Genomic DNA, 22,966 nt, shown 5'->3' with positions numbered 1-22,966 from the left:
ACTTAGCCTTAAGGATATCGTGATAATCCTAGTCAGTCATTTGAGACAGATTTAACTGTACAGTTGAATTCTAGTGCTGTGAAGTTTCTTAATCATAAATTCCCACGAGCATGTCAATTGTAGGTGAGCCATCCTAACTCCCTACAGTGCAATAGAACCCTGGTTGAATTTCCCAGAATTCCCTTATTTTATCAACAAGTTGGGCTGTAAGGGCGTTTTCATTTCCCTTTGCAAGAAATCAGGAGATACAATCCCTGTACTCCTGCTCATCTAAGGCTAGAAGGGAAAGAGGGCGTTGTCCCCTTGGGCTCCTGTCACCCCCACTTTCTGCATTGAGCACACATTGCTGCTAATAGCACCCTTCACCTTTGCTAAGGTAGGAAAATAATGACAATTAAAAAAAAAAAACAACTGGCAGGCTGGTGAGATGGCTCAGCGGTTATGAGCACTGGCTGTTCTTCCAGAGGTACTAGAGTTCAATTCCCAGCAACCACATGATGGCTCACAACCATCTATAAGGGAAATCTGATGCCCTCTTCTGGTCTCTGAATGTATATGCATTAAATAAATTAATAAAGTTAAACAACTTGCGTGGCTGGTAGACGGGGGGGGGGGGGGGGGGGTAATGTGGTCAGGATTCAGAGTGTGTCCCCATCTCCTCCCTTCCCCCTCTGTCTCCTGTACTCTGAATAGGGTACCAGTTCTTGGCTCCAGCCAGTCAGGGGTCTGATTAATGCAGTAGGAGAGCATGAGTAGGCTGGCTGCGGAGATCAGAGTTGGGAGAGAGCTGGAAGCGTGGGTGAGTTCCAGCGGACAGCACAGTGGCTTCTGGAAGCCACTTGTACAAGTCAATCATCAGCTCCTAGGTACGAAGTGTGGGGCAAAGTGTGCTCCCCTGCCACATGCCGGACCCTGTGCATATTCACTCCTCCCACCACTGAAACAGAAAGGAAAAATGAAGGTTCCTGGAGTTCCGAGCTACTTGCAAGGCTGGGGTATGAAGGTCACTTGAGTCCAGTAGCTTGAGGGACAGAGGGAGAGGTTTGTTTTTGTGTTTGTGTTTGTGTTGGTTTTTGTGTGTGTGTGGTTGTTGTTTTGTTTGTTTTGTTTTTGATCAGCTAGCTCCTAGAACATTCTAATTAAAATGACAAGCTCCTAGAGGCAGAGAATTTCCTCTAAGAAGCTGAGTGTATGTTCAGCTCACATCTGTCATGCAAATACCCAGGAGACTGGGGCCCAGTAACAGACACGAGATAGCCGGGCTCTGATTGGGGAAGATGATCAATTTTCAGCAATAAGGATCATCCTACGGCAGGATTCCCCAAATGCCCGAAGAGTAGGGCTCAGATCTTTTGGTCCTAGTTTTCAAGGGTTGGGATCTTTAAAACATGCTAATGTCTCCCCCGCCTGGGACTTATATCTCTGTGCACCTTGACCTTGGGTAAGGAAGGGTTACACCTACTGACTTCTAACAAACAGACCGTGATGAGATGAGAGGTCACTTCTGGGACTGGTTTACAGAGCACTGTGCTTCATCTCTCTGGCTTTGCGTCTTTTTGGTCACTCATCCAGAGGTGAGCAGGCTGCCACGGGTTGTAAGGCAAGAGATGGACAGACTCATATTGCAGAATTTAAAGGTACCTGTGTGTGTGTTTGTATCTCTCTGTGTGTGCCTATGTGTATGTGTGTGTGTTTGTATGTGTGTGTGTGTATGTCTATGTGTGTGTGTGTGTGTGTGTCTGTGTGTGCATGAGTGCTTGTGAACATATAAGTGTGCAGATACAGAAAGTGGAGGCAGAAAAGAATCTTTGAGAGGGGAGGAAGAAAGGAGAGAATCAGCGAGAGGAAGGGGTTGCGTGTGACTTGAGCAGAAGGAAGACTGTTTCAGGGAAGACGGGGGATAGCAAGAACAGGGAAGAGGAAGGAGGAAAGGTCATGGGAGGCAGGGTAAATAAAAGAAAAATATAGTGGCATACACACACACACACACACACACACACACATACACATTTATATGCTATAATGAAATTTATATGAAAAGAAATGACATTTCCCATTTTCAGCTCTTGAGGACCTTGAGAGCCCTGCCAAGTCATGAGTGAACTTGGAAATTAAGCCTTTCCTCGTAGAGCTTTGAGACATCTAAAGTCCTTTATCCTTGCCATGTGAGGGACTGAGAGGCCCTGACCATGTAAAATGTGAGACAGTAAATGTTTAAGCTAGTGAATTGGGAGTCAATTTACCATTTGTTCAGAAAACCCTCACAATCACTGAACACCCACTTTTACAAAAGACTGTGTGATTTAAATGCCCCTCAAAGTTCATGAGATAGAAATATAGGTGGTGGTGGTGCAGGCCTTTAATCCCCAGCACTTGGGAGGCAGAGGCAGGCAGATCTCTGAGTTCAAGGCCAGCCTGGTCTACAGATTGAGTTCTAGGACAGCCAGGGCTACACAGAGAAACCCTGTCTAGAAAAACAAAAGAAAACAAAAAAAGAAACACCTGTCCCACCACCGAGTGGAAGGACTGAGAAGACGGACTTTCAGGGCATGAGACAGGATGTTAGCGTGTTTTCCTCATGAATGGACTAATGCCATTGTCCTGGGAATGAGTTTGCCATAGTTCAGACCTTGCTTTCTTGTCCATGTGATGTCATTTTCCTATCCTATTGTAATGCAACAGGGAAGACCCTGGACAGACTCACTCAACCAGGATGCTCCAGCCCAGAACCATAATTCTAATCTCTGTCAATTACCAATCTGCTGTGTTCTGTTCTGGTAGCGTGTGATACTCACTAAGCCAAAGACCCAGCAAGATTCTAAAGCTTGGCCAGCCCATCCTCCCTCAAAGGGAATACCACTGCAGGTATAGCTCATGATTATTCTTTATTTATACCACTATGTTCAAAAATAACATCTTTATTACAAAAGAAGAGCGTTCCACCCAGGCAATGGTGACACAGGTCTGCAATCCTAGCCTTCCGGAGGTGGAAGCAGTAAGATTAAGAGTTCAAAGGCCAGCTTTGGGCTCGGGAGTCTGGGGTGGGGACTTTGGACAGGGAGCAGACACTCTTTTCTTTATCACTGTTCTCAGTCTGACTTCTCAATACAGGGCCATACTGTTAAAGGCACTTCCCGCCTCTCCATACTTACAAAGTAGTCAGCCAGCAGAAGCTCCGATTTGTTTTCTAAAGACAGGACTGCAGTTTCTTCCATTAGAGCCTGGATATCTTTTTCAACATCAACCTTGCTGATAGCACAGTGGATCTGTGTGTGGCACTGGATCACCAAGAAAAGCAGAGTGGGGTGATTGAAGAACTGATTCCCGCTAACCTCCCCGTGCACACCAGAAACAGAGCTGTCTCCACTACTCACTGTGGTCAGCGTTTGTCCGAAAAGAGAAATATGTTGGCTGTATTGGTTTAAGTTATTGCATAAAAGTTGAATTCTTTCCTTCTCCAGCTCCAGCATGCTCTGAAGAGAATAAAAAAGAGGGACCATCAAGTATTTGTTATGCAAAGCATGCTAGCCTTCGCACACACCCCATCATGAGATAGCTCGAGCAAACTGTCCAGATTTGCCTTGGTATATCCAAACTGCAGTGCAGAGGGATTCCCAGGGCAGGGATATGACTTATATATATCCTAATACCCTCATTAAGACTCCTTTAACTCACAAGCTTCCCTCTGATCCTTCACCCTCACACAGCATGTAGGCAGACGCTACAAGTTACCAGCTGTTTGTTTAAATAAAAAAAAAGGAGACAAAGAGAAAAGAAGGCATAAGACGCAGCTTTGATGTTTCAGAGGAGACAAAGGCCCAGGAAGACCTATATGCAAGTCTTAGAAATGCTTCCTGACAGTTCAGGTCCTTCCACAGTTGTTGACAAAGCAGGCAGGCCCATCCTCCTCCCTGCCTCTGGAGGAGTAAAGATGACATGATGGGTGGTGGCTTCATCAAAAGAAGACCTGGAGACAAGAACTGAGTATTAAAAAAAAAAAAAAAAAAAAAAAGAGGGCCAATGAGATGGCCCGGCAACCTCTGTTACATGATGAAAGGAGAGAACCAAGTCCCAGAAATGTCGTGTAGCCTACGACATGCTCAGGGGCATGGGTGTGGTGCACACTCTTTCTCTCTCACACACACACACATATGGGCACATGTATACACACACACACACACACACACACAAATGTGTGCATGTAAATATTTTTTAAAAATTAATAATAAAAACAGGTTTATTAACTGTTTTGTCCAGAGTTAGGGAGGGAAAGCTCTCAGTTTCTTCTTGGTCTCATTTACCGTAGTGTTAGCAGTGTTGCCATAGTGTTGCTAAAACAAGGGCCTGGGGACATGGGTCAGTGCTTAAGAACATTCGCTACTCTTCCAAGGTTCTAGTTCAGTTCCCAGCACCTATGCCACACAGACCAGATATACATACATAACATAAATAGAAATAAAATAAGTCTTCTTTTCAAAAGAAGAGCTAAAATCAGGAAATACACACCTATCACCAGTTAAGTTACCAGGGCAGAGATAGCAAGCCTTCTTGGGCATACTTCTTCCACTGGCAAGTTCTCCATCTAGTGCCAGGGGCTCAACCCATTTTTGTTCCTAGCATGGACTTTCTTGTAGAAACTGTAATTGGTTGTGGCTCCTAGTATATGTTAGAATAAGCTCTAATGATCACAGCTAAAGAAAAAGAGGACATGTATTTGGAGTAAAGTGAGAGAAAGATAACAAAGGAGGGGTTGGAGGAAAGAAAATGATGTATTGTAATTTTTTATTGCAAAAAATCAGTAAAGTAACCACATTCTCCTGTCATTTCCTCTCTTCTTTTGAGACAAGGTCTCAGGTAGCCCAGCCTAGCTATGGATGACCTAAAGGATGATATGAACTTCTGATCCTGTTGTCTCTACATGATGTGGGCAAGAATTACTGATGGGATGGTAGACATATAACAATACCTCGTGTGTGTATGTGTGTGTGTGTGTGTGTGTGTGTGTGTGTGTGTGTGTGTTAATGGGGATTGAACCTATGGCTTCTGTTAGGCAAATCTACTGAGTGAGCTATCTCAGCCCCAATATTCTCTATTCTTTTTTTTAATTAAGGTTATTTATTATTTTTTATATGTGTGTGTATCTGCATGAGTCTAGGGACACATACCTGCAGGTGCCCACAGAGACCAGAAGGCATCGAATCCTCTGAAACTAGAGTTACAGAGGTAACAGGAAGTTGAAACAGGAGGTTGTGAGCCACCTGATAGGAGTAGTGGGAACTGTACAGGTCCTCTGTTAGAGCAGCAAGTACTCTTAACCACCAAGAGTTCTCTCCAGCCGCTATAGTCTTTTATTTTATGTATATGAGCTTTTTGTTTGAGAATTTCATGCATGAATGTAACATGCTTTGATTAAATGCACCTATTTCCCTCCCCTCCAACCTCTTCCCCAGTCTCCCCTCCACTTTTCCCTCTCAATTTCATGTGTTCTCTTTTTTAAATTCACTGAGTCAACTCAGTGTTGCTGTAAGTGCCTGAGTGTAGGACAATCTACCGGAGCATACATAGTCTCTCGGTCATTGCATCCCTGAAGAAAATTGACTCTCCATCAAGCAGAAGCCATCAGTTGTCATCGATAGTTTTTTGTTGGAGTGGCACTTCATGAGCCCCTTCTGCGACCATGCTGGAATTTTGGCTAACTTGATCTCGTGTCGGCCTTACATACATAGCCATCGCTATTGTGAGCTCTTGTGAGCAGCAGTGCTGTCTTTCCCAGCATGCTGTTTGAATGCACGTGCCTGTTCCCTCTGACACTTATGGTCCTTCTGATCCTTCTTCCACAATGATCCCTGAGCCTCGGGTGAAGGAGTGTGTCACAGACATCCCATTTAGGGTTGAGCATCCCACAATCTCATTTCTGCACTTTGACCAGTTTGAGTTTCTGTTGTAGCTATCTGCTGCAAAAATAAGCTTCTCTGCTGAGTGGCAGGAGATGGACTAATCTAGTGGGTATAAAGACAAGAACTTCAGGGCCACGTTGTGCTGTGCTCATTTAGGGAATATTAAGGTCTCTGTTATTCCAGGGCCTAGCCGGTTGTGGAATTTTGGCCTCGTTGATACTATCAGGAATGACAGTTCTGTCTGGCAGAGCAGGCTTTAAATTCAGCTAGAAACATTTGTTGACTCCCGTAACACCCGTGCCATTACTGCACCAGTGGTCAGATCAATTGTCAGGATCTTCTGTACTGTAACATAGCTCTCCTGGCTGGTAAGATGGATGGCTATTTTTCTACCCTGGTACCTCTACGTAGAACATTCCAGCACTATGATGGATAACTAGTAGGCAATATTCTCTGATCTTCTAAAAAAAGATTTATTTATCTTGTTTTATGTGTTTTCAGTGTTTTGCTAATACATATGTGTTTGTGCCACATGTATGCCTGGTGATTTAGGGATGCTTTAACCACTGAGCTGTCTCTCCAGTCCCTGTTCTCCAGTCTTCAAGAGACTATCTGATAAGAGTAGAATCTCTAATTCTAGTCAATTCTTTTTTTTTTTTTTCTCTTTTCTTTTTTTCGGAGCTGGGGACCGAACCCAGGGCCTTGCGCTTGCTAGGCAAGCGCTCTACCACTGAGCTAAATCCCCAACCCCTGTCTCTAGTCAATTCTTAATGCTAACCTATATGAGAGCTGGGGCGTCAGAGTCTATCACTTATACGTAAGAAGATGGCCTCCAGAGTTTATGTAGGATAACAAAAATTCTACAACTGGATTATAACTTTTAGCTAGCAAGGGTGAATAATGACGTGAGGACTATACACTTGTTAGGCTTGTTAAGGTTACACGGGTAGCTTCTAGAGGAAGTTACTGGGCTCTTGCCACACATTTGATGATTTGTGGCTTTTGAGTGGGTAGAGAAGTTCAAAAGTGAGGCCAAGTGAAGCCTCAGGAGAGATTTTTAGGCCATGTTGGGACAATGCAGGCTTCAGATGCCCTGAGTATGTGCTCTGACAGAGATGGCAGACATCAGAGACAGTCTCCGCATGCTGTTTTGATAAGGCCAAGGCTCTAGGAAAACTGGTGGGTATCATTACCACAGGTGAGAACGATGGCTCAGTAATGGAGGCTTTGGTAAGCAGATGGGGCAGCAGAAAGTCTCAAGGTCACCACTAGCCTGCTCCACTTTGGAGTTCCCCTACATCTGTGTGCTAGATTTAATTTGTTGATATATCCTTCTGTGTTTGCAATTTCAGTTTATGTTTTTAGTATGATAAGATTTACATACTATAAACAACATCATTTTAAAGACACAGTTCACTGTTCTGAAGAACATTCGCACTGCTGTGGCACTTTTCATCTTGTAAAATGGAAACTCTCTACCCACGAAGGAATAACTGCCTATCTCTTCTCCTCCTCCCAGCCACTCAACTTTCTCACTCTCTGTACTTGACCAGTGCAGGTCTCAAGCAGGAAGAATCATCAAATGTATCCATAAAGCACATCCACGTCGTACACACATCTTTAAGGCTGAATGATATTCCAGCGGATGATATGCTAAATTGCTTATTGATGTAAGATCATTTTGTTGTTTCTTTAAATGGCAGCAACCAAGGGATCAACAATAACAACAAACATCTGTGCCCACACACAGACATTTAGATTTTGGGTTTTGGGAAGTCTGTAGTTACATTCTCACAACCCCCTGATTAGATGGCTACACCATTTTTGTCAAGCTAAGGGAGCCAAATGCCTCTGAGATAGTGTCTCCTGAGACTCTGTCTAAAATCACAGGCATCAGCCAATAGAATGAGACCAACTGTCCTTTTGTCTCCAGATAAAGCATTGAAGAGGCAAAATAATAGCCTATCAAATTTGTTGATCCCTCTAAGGCAGAATTAAAATGTCAAATAACAAACGCAGGTCACTGGTTTGGATCACCTCAAGAAAGAAAAAAGTCCTTACCCTATTTAAAAAAAAAAAAAATCGGGGCTGGGGATTTAGCTCAGTGGTAGAGCGCTTACCTAGGAAGCGCAAGGCCCTGGGTTCAGTCCCCAGCTCCGAAAAAAAGAACCAAAAAAAAAAAAAAAATCTAGAAATCAGCTGTTTCAGCTTAGCAAATGGACGTAAGGGATGTGGGGGTTGGGAATAAAAGTCAGGCTTAGAACACATCGCACTCTGGGCAGCAGCTGTTGCCTCACATCGATAAGCACAGAACCACAAGCATCAATCTGCGATTAGAATAACTGGTGTCCCTTCGTAGAGATGGGAATGTTTAACAGCTTTAATTACATTTCAGGGAAATCATTAAAATGATTTGTGTTTGCTCATGAAAAGAGGCAGAAATAAATTCCACTGTGCAAAGGGGAAAAATCCATATCTCATTTAATGAGTTATTGCTTTCTAGTGTCTTGTTCTTTCTGTTTAAAAATAGTTGATAGAGAGACAAGACATTCTGGAGGGCCTCCAGCTGTTTGACGGCACAGGCGAAGGACGTACGGTCAGAGAGTTACCAAGGGATGGCAGATTTAGAGCCTGTCTCGGCTCCGATAATTCATGTTCCTCATTCATTCTCTCAGTTTCTGCTGCTCTGGCTTCGGGGTACTAAACGAGGATCCTGGAGAGATTACATTTTCATTTGAATTGCTTTCAAACAGGAAATGTGTTTTACTATTTCCATAGCAGGGATTTCAAACTACAGAACGTCTAGAAGATCCCGGTACCTTCCAAAAATCATGCAGAACCTCTGAGTCACTGTGTCTGGGGAGAATTTCCCCAGGCGCCCTGATACTTTGAGGCAGTATCTTAGGCCCACATTCTAAACACCACCCATAGTTCTTTCCCTCAAAGATAACCAGCGCTGAGCTGGAGCTCTTCAGTGCAGTGTTACCTGTCTTCATGAGTTTCACATTTCATGCTTGGAACTATAATTACACATACACAAAAGACGTAGAAGTCACAGAAGCATGTGAGTCAGTGAGCTGTGGGGGTAGACCAAGTACACAGAAGGCAAGCTATTGACGAGGGAGAACATCATTACGTAGATCAAGGTCCATGTAGATCCAGGAGGACTCTACAGTGTCATCGTTCAGGTGGCTGCTGTTCAGGAGACCGAAGACAGCTCAGAGGAAGTTAGGGTGTCGGGAACTGTGACGACACAGGGAGAGCAGACCCCAGTGGCCAACAGCACAGTGGGACACAAGGGAGTTAAAAGGGAATCCTACCCTTCTGATTATGCCTTTTGGTAGATTTAGCACGCAAGTCCAATTCTAAACAACGAAAAAGCTGAAGTCAAGCTCTTTGGGAGCATAAATGAATGTGTAACTTGCTCCCATCCCATGGCTTTGGGAGGAAAGAAGAGTGTTTCCACAATGCTGCAATTTCAAAAAAGAAAAAGAAAAAAAAAACTGGAGAGAGAAGGAATCCTTTGTTTTTCTGAAACAAGGTCTTGTCTTGCCAAATGATTGGGGCTGGCCTGGAACTTGCTGTCTAGACCAAACTGGCCTTAAACTTGAGGTAATCATCCTGCTTCTGCCTCCTGAGTGCTAGGATTAAAGGAGTGTAACACCACCACCATCACCACCACCACCACCACCACCACCACCACACACACATTTTCATATGTAACTGTTTTAGATATTTTTAAAAATTTAGAATACATAGATTAAATAAAACAAAAATATTCACGTTCTAACCAACCAGAGTTGATAAGTGTTTCATATGGTTATGTTGTAGTTTTTGTTCGTTTGTGTTTGTCTTGTTAACTTGATATAAGATAGGGTCATCTGGGAAGAAGGAGTCTTAATTGAGAAAATGCTTTCATTAAATTGGCCTAGAGGCAAGTGTGCAGGGGTTTTCTTGATTAATGACAGAAGTGGGAAGGCTGTGCACACTGTGAGTTGTTTCCCTTTGGGAATATAGTCCTGGGCTGTATAGGAAAGGGAGCTGGGCAAACCATAGGCCAGAGGAATAAGACCAGGAAGCAACCTTCTTCTATGGTCTCTGCTTGAGTTCCTGCCTCCAGGTTCCTTCTTTGGCTTTTGGTCATAGTGTCTTATTATAGCCGTAGAGACCTATCTAGGACAATGATCCTGTTTGTGTTGATTTGAAAACAGAACGGCAAAACCGTTCATATGTATTTGAAGTAGTGGTTAAGCCTGGGAAGTGGTTCTATCGCTTTATCAGGAGCCATTCTGAGGCCGAGCGGCTGGATATTGCAATTCTGTGATATTCCCACCAGGAGTGCCATTTCCCTGGTTCAACACAGATCTGGACACTAGCTATGTGTTTACAAACACATTACCTCAATATAGGTTAGGCATGAGTTGAAATTTTCCTGCATAGATGTATAAATGATATGTTTTCTGTAATATTGCTTTGAGGTTAATTCATATTTAAATATAGGTTGGGTTAATTTATAGCTGGAGATTGGCCTACTTTATAAATTAGAGCATATTGTAAGAGTATTCTTCTGATGGATATGAAGATGTTTTCTCACCATCTAATTATGAACTATCCTGTAATAAGCATTCTGTGCCTCACTCTTAAAGTACACACTAAACCTTTCTTCAGTATATACGCCTACAGGAGAACTTCTGTATTCAGGACAAGAGCACATTTCTGTTTTCCCAGATACTATTAACTTATTCTCACTAGAAGGGTTCAAGAATCTTATTTTTAGCATCCTTGCTAATACTAGATATGATCACTTCCTAGTTTTGACACATGATTATCTTTCCATGTGTTTAGTAGTGATTTTGATTTTGCATCTTATGTATTCACACCTTTTGCCCACCTTTATCAGTTTGGCACAATTGATTCTTTTAAAAACTTTATTTCATTTCATCTTATCTTATGTGTATCCACATACATGTGGTAACTGCAGAGGTCAGGTGTTGAAGTCACTGGACCTGGGACTACAGGCATTCGTAAGCTGCCTTGTAGGTGCTGGGAATTGAATCCTGGTCTTCTGGAAGAGGAGCCAGTGCTCTTAACCACAGAGCAATCTCTCCAGCTGCCAGAATTCACTCCTTGTGGGTCTGTGTCACTAACAATAACCTTTTAGATTTTGAGTTTAGTACCTAACTCATTGTTGGATATTGGTTGTCCAACAAAACACCCAATGCAGAAAACACCGACTGTACGAGTCAGCTAAAACCCCTTTCCGAATCTCTAATACATAAACTTTAATTTATATTCCTCTTCGATAGAGGTTTTTTTTTTTTTTTTTAGCTCATTCTCCACTGAGATTTAGGAACAGAAAGCCCAGCTAATGATGTGCATGAGCTTCCGTTGGTGGTGATGGTCACGGAGAAAGGGAGACAATGAGAGGGGAAATGGTTTGTCTAGTGCCACAGTACCAGGGAGTGTCATAGCCAAGGAAGAAATCAGGTCTCTGGAATCAGGATCTGACCTTTACTTCCCAGGTCACACAGAACCCGTTGGAAGAAGACAATGTGAACGTCTACCGTACCTTGTAGCACTTTTCCAGGGTGCTTTCCCACTTCAGCCTAGTAGAATAGCCTGCCATGTTTTTTTGGTAGTAGCTTTCATCTTCTTTTTCCAGTTTTTCAGTTGATTTTTTCAGCTTGTTGAGGAGCTAAAGTAAAATATCGGTGTCACACAGTTACTGCCACATTTACAAAGAGTGCTCTTGCCAGCCCATGCATCGATCGTATGTGGACCAGGGACCTGTGTCTCACGTCAGTTTTTTATGAATAATAGTTATTATATACATGACAAGACTTAGGTCTTTTTTGTTGTAGTTTTGTTTTTGTTTTATGAAAGTATTAACGGACACTAATGTCCCTCAATATACCCTCAGTTTTACATTTGAGCAAATTGAATTGTCAAACACGAAGTGAATTGTCTACATCCCTCACACCAAGATGGCCAAATGACTGAATTTGACAATTTATAGTGCAGGTCTGGGATCTCCAACTCAAAGTGCAATCCATTGGCCCACCCTGTAGTCTTATTCAGTAAACCTCTAGATTTCTCTATTCCTTCCCAGGACAAGCAGAGACTTAAATCTATTTCTATAATAGGTTACCAAACTGTCTGACATCTTAGCTCTAGAAGTAAAGCTTTGGAACGAGATATCATGGATCAGAAATCTCATTTCAGCTGCAGGACAAGTTATATCACCTTCATAAGGTACAGGATTGTTCCACATCTCTGATAGGGATGATGGCTCCCACTTTGCTCTGTTCCTGAAAGGATTTGATAAGGTAACACGGGTGAGAATCACATCGCACCCTCTATCTGGCACCTCCTATAGCACTAAGCTTAATATCCATGCCCATGCTACCTTCAAGTTAAGGCAGCCAGACACATGGTCTCCTTTCATTTTGTTCTCCAGGGATCTGTCTCTCACAAAGAGTTCCCACCATGACACTTGCCTTTCTGATCACTAAGTCTCTGGGAAGTCAAGGTTATGCAAAATTCTCTGGACCACGGTAGCAGAAATGGCTAAGGAAAGTGCCCAGACAAGCAATTTCATTTCTGCGAAATGAGGATTTGGATTGGACGAATAATTCTTGACTTTAATAATCTTAAGCACGAATCAGAATTTGTAAAGTAGCAACTTCCAGGGCCCCCAGTAGAAATATCCAATTATTAGCTATCTCTGTAGTGAGTTTGTAGTAGGTCCTCAGCTGACTCTCATGAACATGGTCCTCGAACTACACTTGAAGGACCCTCCTGATGTTAGCCATTTAGCAGTTTCAAGGACACAGAGAGAGGATTTTATGAATAACCCTCTTTATGTTTAAGGACACTGTGACTAATGTTACAATAATAACGGACATTCATTCAAGATGCCGGATATGAATGCTATCCCCTTTTTAATTCCAGTCAGTACACTGCTCTTCTGAGATGTATGACCTGTGCAAGGTGCATTCCATTTTGTATTTCAGGTGTAATGAGCCACATCCATCTGTAGAAATATGAGCTTGTGCGTTTTAACCTGATAATGAAATAATAACCCGATACAGAAAAGAATTGATGGACTCAGAGGACAGAAAGAACGGCCAGAGACAATGGTGGAGCAGGAGGCAAGGCCAAGTCAGGAAGGCCTTGACCAGTCACATGACAGAGTCAGCCATATTCTCAAGGCACTAGAAAGACTTCAAAGGCTTTTCATAAAAAAAAGATGCTGCTGACCAGAGTTTCAGGAAAGTCACCCTGTAAGCAAGGGACAGTAAGAGCCAATGTTCCAGGCAAAGAACCCATTCATGAATTGCAGCAATCCAGGCAAACGATGTCTGTGGTCAGGGTGAAGGGCAGAAGGGAAAGGTGTTAACGAGCTTAAGAAGCATTTAGTTCCCAGACCCTGTGAGAGAGAGACCCAACCGCCTGGTCAGGTGGGCACTCTGAGGCTGCAGAGCGGAAGAGACCACCAACACTGCTCACCCCTGCCCACATCCCTGGCCCAAGAGGAAACTGTATAAGGCCTCTGGGCTCCCATGGGGGAGGGCCCAGGAGCGGCAGGACCCCTGCCTGAGACACCACCAGAACCTGAAGGAAACAGACCGGATAAACAGTTCTCTGCACCCAAATCCCGTGGGAGGGAGAGCTGAACCTTCAGAGAGGCAGACAAGCCTGGGAAACCAGAAGAGACTGCTCTCTGCACACACATCTCGGACGCCAGAGGAAAAAGCCAAAGACCATCTGGAACCCTGGTGCACTGAAGCTCCCGGAAGGGGCGGCACAGGTCTTCCTGTTTGCTGCCGCTGCAGAGAGCCCGTGGGCAGCACCCCACGAGCGAACTTGAGCCCCGGGACCACAGGTAAGACCAACTTTTCTGCTGCAAGAAAGCTGCCTGGTGAACTCAAGACACAGGCCCACAGGAACAGCTGAAGACCTGTAGAGAGGAAAAACTACACGCCGGAAAGCAGAACACTCTGTCCCCATAACTGACTGAAAGAGAGGAAAACAGGTCTACAGCACTCCTGACACACAGGCTTATAGGACAGTCTAGCCACTGTCAGAAATAGCAGAACAAAGTAACACTAGAGATAATCTGATGGCGAGAGGCAAGCGCAGGAACCCAAGCAACAGAAACCAAGACTACATGGCACCATCGGAGCCCAATTCTCCCATCAAAACAAACATGGAATATCCAAACACACCAGAAAAGCAAGATCTAGTTTCAAAATCATTTTTGATCATGATGCTGGAGGACTTCAAGAAAGACGTGAAGAACTCCCTTAGAGAACAAGTAGAAGCCTACAGAGAGGAATCGCAAAAATGCCTGAAAGAATCGCAAAAATCCCTGAAAGAATTCCAGGAAAACATAAATAAACAAGTAGAAGCCCATAGAGAGGAGACACAAAAATCCCTGAAAGAATTCCAGGAAAACATAAATAAACAAGTAGAAGCCCATAGAGAGGAGACACAAAAATCCCTGAAAGAATTCCAGGAAAACACAATCAAACAGTTGAAGGAATTAAAAATGGAAATAGAAGCAATCAAGAAAGAACACATGGAAACAACCCTGGATATAGAAAACCAAAAGAAGAGACAAGGAGCTGTAGATACAAGCTTCACCAACAGAATACAAGAGATGGAAGAGAGAATCTCAGGAGCAGAAGATTCCATAGAAATCATTGACTCAACTGTCAAAGATAATGTAAAGCGGAAAAAGCTACTGGTCCAAAACATACAGGAAATCCAGGACTCAATGAGAAGATCAAACCTAAGGATAATAGGTATAGAAGAGAGTGAAGACTCCCAGCTCAAAGGACCAGTAAATATCTTCAACAAAATCATAGAAGAAAACTTCCCTAACCTAAAAAAAGAGATACCCATAGATATACAAGAAGCCTACAGAACTCCAAATAGATTGGACCAGAAAAGAAACACCTCCCGTCACATAATTGTCAAAACACCAAACGCACAAAATAAAGAAAGAATATTAAAAGCAGTAAGGGAAAAAGGTCAAGTAACATATAAAGGCAGACCTATCAGAATCACACCAGACTTCTTGCCAGAAACTATGAAGGCCAGAAGATCCTGGACTGATGTCATACAGACCCTAAGAGAACACAAATGCCAGCCCAGGTTACTGTATCCAGCAAAACTCTCAATTAACATAGATGGAGAAACCAAGATATTCCATGACAAAACCAAATTTACACAATATCTTTCTACAAATCCAGCACTACAAAGGATAATAAATGGTAAAGCCCAACATAAGGAGGCAAGCTATACCCTAGAAGAAGCAAGAAACTAATCGTCTTGGCAACAAAACAAAGAGAATGAAAGCACACAAACATAACCTCACATCCAAATATGAATATAACGGGAAGCAATAATCACTATTCCTTAATATCTCTCAATATCAATGGCCTCAACTCCCCAATAAAAAGACATAGATTAACAAACTGGATACGCAACGAGGACCCTGCATTCTGCTGCCTACAGGAAACACACCTCAGAGACAAAGACAGACACTACCTCAGAGTGAAAGGCTGGAAAACAACTTTCCAAGCAAATGGTCAGAAGAAGCAAGCTGGAGTAGCCATTCTAATATCAAATAAAATCAATTTCCAATTAAAAGTCATCAAAAAAGATAAGGAAGGACACTTCATATTCATCAAAGGAAAAATCCACCAAGATGAACTCTCAATCCTAAATATCTATGCCCCAAATACAAGGGCACCTACATACGTAAAAGAAACCTTACTAAAGCTCAAAACACACATTGCACCTCACACAATAATAGTGGGAGATTTCAACACCCCACTCTCATCAATGGACAGATCATGGAAACAGAAATTAAACAGTGATGTTGACAGACTAAGAGAAGTCATGAGCCAAATGGACTTAACGGATATTTATAGAACATTCTATCCTAAAGCAAAAGGATATACCTTCTTCTCAGCTCCTCATGGTACTTTCTCCAAAATTGACCATATAATTGGTCAAAAAACGGGCCTCAACAGGTACAGAAAGATAGAAATAATCCCATGCGTGCTATCGGACCACCACGGCCTAAAACTGGTCTTCAATAACAATAAGGGAAGAATGCCCACATATACGTGGAAATTGAACAATGCTCTACTCAATGATAACCTGGTCAAGGAAGAAATAAAGAAAGAAATTAAAAACTTTTTAGAATTTAATGAAAATGAAGATACAACATACCCAAACTTATGGGACACAATGAAAGCTGTGCTAAGAGGAAAACTCATAGCGCTGAGTGCCTGCAGAAAGAAACAGGAAAGAGCATATGTCAGCAGCTTGACAGCACACCTAAAAGCTCTAGAACAAAAAGAAGCAAATACACTCAGGAGGAGTAGAAGGCAGGAAATAATCAAACTCAGAGCTGAAATCAACCAAGTAGAAACAAAAAGGACCATAGAAAGAATCAACAGTACCAAAAGTTGGTTCTTTGAGAAAATCAACAAGATAGATAAACCCTTAGCCAGACTAACGAGAGGACACAGAGAGTGCGTCCAAATTAACAAAATCAGAAATGAAAAGGGAGACATAACAACCGATTCAGAGGAAATTCAAAAAATCATCAGATCTTACTATAAAAACCTATATTCAACAAAACTTGAAAATCTTCAGGAAATGGACAATTTCCTAGACAGATACCAGGTATCGAAGTTAAATCAGGAACAGATAAACCAGTTAAACAACCCCATAACTCCTAAGGAAATAGAAGCAGTCATTAAAGGTCTCCCAACCAAAAAGAGCCCAGGTCCAGACGGGTTTAGTGCAGAATTCTATCAAACCTTCATAGAAGACCTCATACCAATATTATCCGAACTATTCTACAAAATTGAAACAGATGGAGCACTACCGAATTCCTTCTACGAAGCCACAATTACTCTTATACCTAAACCACACAAAGACACAACAAAGAAAGAGAACTTCAGACCAATTTCCCTTATGAATATCGACGCAAAAATACTCAATAAAATTCTGGCAAACCGAATCCAAGAGCACATCAAAACAATCATCCACCATGATCAAGTAGGCTTCATCCCAGGCATGCAGGGATGGTTTAATATAAGGAAAACCATCAACGTGATCCATTATATAAACAAACTGAAAGAACAGAACCACATGATCATTTCATTAGATGCTGAGAAAGCATTTGACAAAATTCAACACCCCTTCATGATAAAAGTCCTGGAAAGAATAGGAATTCAAGGCCCATACCTAAACATAGTAAAAGCCATATACAGCAAACCAGTTACTAACATTAAACTAAATGGAGAGAAACTTGAAGCAATCCCACTAAAATCAGGGACTAGACAAGGCTGCCCACTCTCTCCCTACTTATTCAATATAGTTCTTGAAGTTCTAGCCAGAGCAATCAGACAACAAAAGGAGATCAAGGGGATACAGATCGGAAAAGAAGAAGTCAAAATATCACTATTTGCAGATGACATGATAGTATATTTAAGTGATCCCAAAAGTTCCACCAGAGAACTACTAAAGCTGATAAACAACTTCAGCAAAGTGGCTGGGTATAAAATTAACTCAAATAAATCAGTTGCCTTCCTCTATACAAAAGAGAAACAAGCCGAGAAAGAAATTAGAGAAACGACACCCTTCATAATAGACCCAAATAATATAAAGTACCTCGGTGTGACTTTAACCAAGCAAGTAAAAGATCTGTACAATAAGAACTTCAAGACACTGAGGAAAGAAATTGAAGAAGACCTCAGAAGATGGAAAGATCTCCCATGCTCATGGATTGGCAGGATTAATATAGTAAAAATGGCCATTTTACCAAAAGCAATCTACAGATTCAATGCAATCCCCATCAAAATACCAATCCAATTCTTCAAAGAGTTAGACAGAACAATTTGCAAATTCATCTGGAATAACAAAAAACCCAGGATAGCTAAAGCTATCCTCAACAATAAAAGGACTTCAGGGGGAATCACTATCCCTGAACTCAAGCAGTATTACAGAGCAATAGTGATAAAAACTGCATGGTATTGGTACAGAGACAGACAGATAGAACAATGGAATAGAATTGAAGACCCAGAAATGAACCCACACACCTATGGTCACTTGATTTTTGACAAAGGAGCCAAAACCATCCAATGGAAAAAAGATAGCATTTTCAGCAAATGGTGCTGGTTCAACTGGAGGTCAACATGTAGAAGAATGCAGATCGATCCATGCTTATCACCCTGTACAAAGCTTAAGTCCAAGTGGATCAAGGACCTCCACATCAAACCAGACACACTCAAACTAATAGAAGAAAAACTAGGGAAGCATCTGGAACACATGGGCACTGGAAAAAATTTCCTGAACAAAACACCAATGGCTTATGCTCTAAGATCAAGAATCGACAAATGGGATCTCATAAAACTGCAAAGCTTCTGTAAGGCAAAGGACACTGTGGTTAGGACAAAACGGCAACCAACAGATTGGGAAAAGATCTTTACCAATCCTACAACAGATAGAGGCCTTATATCCAAAATATACAAAGAACTCAAGAAGTTAGACCGCAGGGAAACAAATAACCCTATTAAAAAATGGGGTTCAGAGCTAAACAAAGAATTCACAGCTGAGGAATGCCGAATGGCTGAGAAACACCTAACGAAATGTTCAACATCTTTAGTCATAAGGGAAATGCAAATCAAAACAACCCTGAGATTTCACCTCACACCAGTGAGAATGGCTAAGATCAAAAACTCAGGTGACAGCAGATGCTGGCGAGGATGTAGAGAAAGAGGAACACTCCTCCATTGTTGGTGGGATTGCAGACTGGTAAAACCATTCTGGAAATCAGTCTGGAGGTTCCTCAGAAAATTGGACATTGAACTGCCTGAGGATCCAGCTATACCTCTCTTGGGCATATACCCAAAAGATGCCTCAACATATAAAAGAGACACGTGCTCCACTATGTTCATCGCAGCCTTATTTATAATAGCCAGAAACTGGAAAGAACCCAGATGCCCTTCAACAGAGGAATGGATACAGAAAATGTGGTACATCTACACAATGGAATATTACTCAGCTATCAAAAACAACGAGTTCATGAAATTCGTAGGCAAATGGTTGGAACTGGAAAATATCATCTTGAGTGAGCTAACCCAATCACAGAAAGACATACATGGTATGCACTCATTGATAAGTGGCTTTTAGCCCAAATGCTTGAATTACCCTAGATCCCTAGAACAAACGAAACTCAAGACGGATGATCAAAATGTGAATGCTTCACTCCTTCTTTAAATGAGGAAAAAGAATACCCTTGGCAGGGAAGGGAGAGGCAAAGATTAAAACAGAGACTGAAGGAACACCCATTCGGAGCCTGCCCCACATGTGGCCCATACATATACAGCCACCCAATTAGACAAGATGGATGAAGCAAAGAAGTGCAGACCTGACAGGAGCCAGATGTAGATCGCTCCTGAGAGACACAGCCAGAATACAGCAAATACAGAGGCGAATGCCAGCAGCAAACCACTGAACTGAGAATAGGTCCCCCGTTGATGGAATCAGAGAAAGAACTGGAAGAGCTTGAAGGGGCTCGAGACCCCAAAAGTACAACAATGTCAAGCAACCAGAGCTTCCAGGGACTAAGCCACTACCTAAATACTATACATGGACTGATCCTGGACTCTGACCCCATAGGTAGCAATGAATAGCCTAGTAAGAGCACCAGTGGAAGGGGAAGCCCTGGGTCCTGCTAAGACTGAACCCCCAGTGAACTAGACTGGTGGGGGGAGGGCGGCAATGGGGGGAGGGTTGGGAGGGGAACACCCATAAGGAAGGGGAGGGGGGAGGGGGATGTTTGCCCGGAAACCGGGAAAGGGAATAACACTTGAAATGTATATAAGAAATACTCAAGTTAATAAAAAAAAAAAAAAAAAAAAAAAAAAAAAAGAAGCATTTAGTTTAAGGGTTAGAGCTGAGTGGAATGGGGAAACCAGTTATCTTAGGTAGAAAGAGATGATTTCTAGAGGTGCCAGGAGGCAGTTTAGGGACAGATATGGCCAGAGATATAAATGGAGACACTGTCAGCATAGAAATGAGAGTTGAAGCCTTGAGGGTATATACATTGAGAACTATTATTTACTGAGTTCCCGATATTGAGAATCTTTTGCTGGACACTGGAGACATAACAGTGAATTAAACAGAGAGATTTCTCCCTGGGGAGAAATCCTCAGGCACAGCAATATATAAAGGCCAGGTGGGAAAAAAGATGATGTCCATAAAGGAGCCTAAGATAAAATGTCCGAAGATGTAGGAGAACTGAGAATGGGATCCTGACCAAGTTAAAAGAAGAGGCCATTGCCAGACGGGGAGCTGAATGATATACAATGCTTCTAAGAACTTTACGGGGTGCCTTGAGAAATGGACAGTGAGTGGAGATGGAGCACAGAGAAATACGTCAGAGTGGCCCGAGAGGATGATACAGTTGAATGGTCAAGGCTGTGAAAAGCTGCTTCTGAACCTTCCTGCTCTCCCATGGCAAGGGGTACATTGGAGTAAGTGGACAAGCACACCTAAATCTGTCTGCTCGATCCTAGCGTCTCCACAGCGTTGCATTGGGAAATCGGAGTCTTTGGGAAGTGATGGGGCTCAAGTGGGGCTCTTATGAATGAGATCAGTGACCCTATGAAAGGAAGCCCCGAGAGCTCTCTTTGCCATATGAGGCGATGACTGGATGTCTGCAGTCTTGGCCCTCATCAGAATCTGAGCGTGCAGGTCCCTAATCTCTAGGATTCTAGAACTATGGCCATTCTGACTGTTCAGAAGTTCAGTAAGATGTATGTACCAGGCAAGTGTCTGGGCGGCTTCCTTAAACCATGTGATGTTTTTATTTGTGGGCTAGTCAAAGTCTTACTTATTTATTTATTTATTTATTTATTTATTTATTTATTTAAAGACTACAAAGAATGCATTCCACTGTTAAAACTGCCCAGACTATGGTAACTGCTTATGGCAGCTCAAATAAACTAAGATGGACCTAGGAATTCAGAAGATAGATGGGAAGAACCACGGTGGGATGGGAGGGGCTGTCTCAGGGAGAAGGGAAGAAGGACATAATCAGAAGAGGTCTGTGAGAGCCGTGGTGATATAGTCTGAGAACAGGGAATGAACTGGGCACTCCCTTGCTGCTATGCAGATAAAAGTGAACGTCAGGGAAAGAAACAGGACAGTCCTCTGGGAGTGGGTGGAAAGGACCCGAGCAGAAAGAAGACAGAGGGTGTTTAGGCTAGCTTCCGGTGAGAACCAGGATGCCTAAGCAGGAAAACAGGAAGAACTGCTGAGACACCAGCTCAGAGGATGCTGATGGGACGCTTCTGCGTGCGGGAGAAATGGAAGCCAGCTCTGGTGGTCAGCTCCAGGATTTGAAAAACAAAAAACAAAACCACAGCTGCTGGTTTAAGCAGTGACTAGGGGAGCGATCAGTGATGTTAGCCCAGGCAAAGGTCATGATTACAGGCCCATTTTAGGAAGGTGGGTGGAGGCACTGCAGAATTTCACCTGGAGGGAAACTGCTAATAAAGGAAGAGGAAACGCACCGCTCATCTACAACGGCATTTCTGTTGTTGATAATGCTTGACGCTGAGGAAGAATAGCTTCTAATGAGGGTTGGGAAGGCTCGAACATGCCCTGTGCTGAGAATCTTTACATAACATGAATGAGCCTCCCCTCACGGCTGCTCATTATTGAATTTGTTCTGATCATTTTGAACTGTTAAGAATGACACGTGAAGCTATAAGAGCATTCGAAATCCTGCTAACAATGAATTTAAGTTATTCAACTAACAATTTCTTCAGCTGACGTGATAGAGTCGCGTGCTATGCCAATTTTCTTTCCCCTTTTAAGGATCTCCAGGTGCCATGGTGCTGGCTGCTTTCCTTGAGGGACACTTAAAGTTGGAGAAAGTGTGGAATGTTTTAGTTTCAGACATGGGGCACCCGGAACAGGAGTTGGTCTAGATGAGGTATAATATAGCCCAACATTACTTGTGTTCATTTTTTTGTCTAAGAACACACTTGTCAGGTTGACTCTTCTTTAACCCATGAATCAATGCCATGGCCCACACATGGACAGTTATGGAGTCTGACGTGGCTGGGGGAATCAGGGTTTCTGCAGCAGGAGGGAGCTGGTCTCTCTCTCTCTCTCTCTCTCTCTCTCTCTCTCTCTCTCTCTCTGTGTGTGTGTGTGTGTGTGTGTGTGTGTGTGTGTGTGTGTGTGTGTAGCCTCAGGGGTTCTGCAGCAGGGGGGAGCTGGTGGTGGTGGTGGTGGTGGTGGTGGTGGTGGTGGTGGTGGTGGTATGTGTGTATGTATGTATGTATGTATGTAGCCTCACAATGGCCTTCACTTCCAAGCACCATGGATCTTGTGGTCCATTACCATGTATCTGGGCCATGCTGATTTCTGCATGCATTATCTGGCTTTAAGTTAACAATAACAATAAGTACACTAACATCTTTAAAAGACTTCCCTAAGAAAGAAAAGACAAGGAAGAAACAAACCCATCTCGATAGATATCCTCTTCTGCCCATGGTTACAAACACATTATTGTTCAGAGGAAAAAGAAAAACCTAGGCAATGAAGGAAGGTATGACAAGAACTTGATGTAAAATGTAATTACTATCTTAAAAGCTCAAATTGCCAGGATGAATGGTAGAAATGTAAATTTATATTTATTGTGATTAAGCCTATACCTTCCCCTTAGGGTGTATTTTGTTTGAATTCTTATTTAATGATTATTATTTCCTAATTATACAAACAAACCACAGTTAGCTAACTATTTAAAATGCAATTTTATCTTTATCTCATCTGTAAGCATTTTGACTTTTCATTTTATAATGTTCCCAATATATTAGTGTCACATGCAAAGTTTTTTATATGCTATCCCATAACATAATTATATATTATTATATATTCATTATATATTATTATATTATTATTTATTTATTATATTATTATTATATTATTATATTAATATATTATTATATATTATTATATTATATAAT

General features: G+C 42.3%; 2 protein-coding genes across 3 annotated transcripts in view; one reads left to right on the top strand and one right to left on the bottom strand.

Moving 5' to 3' along the window:
- Nostrin (nitric oxide synthase trafficking) overlaps positions 1-22,966 on the bottom strand; it is a 66,259-nt gene that overhangs the window by 13,071 nt on the left and 30,222 nt on the right. Inside the window, exons 8-10 of one of the 2 annotated variants that reach the window (NM_001024260.1) lie at positions 11,467-11,592; positions 3,375-3,473; positions 3,153-3,278 (exon numbers count right to left, since the gene is read on the bottom strand). In NM_001024260.1, coding sequence (NP_001019431.1) covers positions 3,153-3,278; positions 3,375-3,473; positions 11,467-11,592 — 351 coding nt within the window. Of the gene's footprint in view, positions 1-3,152; positions 3,279-3,374; positions 3,474-5,114; positions 8,611-11,466; positions 11,593-22,966 lie in introns of those variants that run through there. The other variant, XM_039104842.2, reaches the window with a different exon arrangement.
- The window catches only part of Spc25 (SPC25 component of NDC80 kinetochore complex), a 58,954-nt gene that overhangs the window by 31,044 nt on the left and 4,944 nt on the right, over positions 1-22,966 (top strand). The gene's annotated exons all lie outside the window — the stretch shown is intronic.

Source organism: Rattus norvegicus, chromosome 3, assembly GCF_036323735.1.
Source record: "Rattus norvegicus strain BN/NHsdMcwi chromosome 3, GRCr8, whole genome shotgun sequence".
NCBI lineage: Eukaryota > Metazoa > Chordata > Mammalia > Rodentia > Muridae > Rattus > Rattus norvegicus.
The sequence above is the reverse complement of the archived record's forward strand: the minus strand, read 5'-3'. Positions and strand labels throughout refer to the sequence as shown.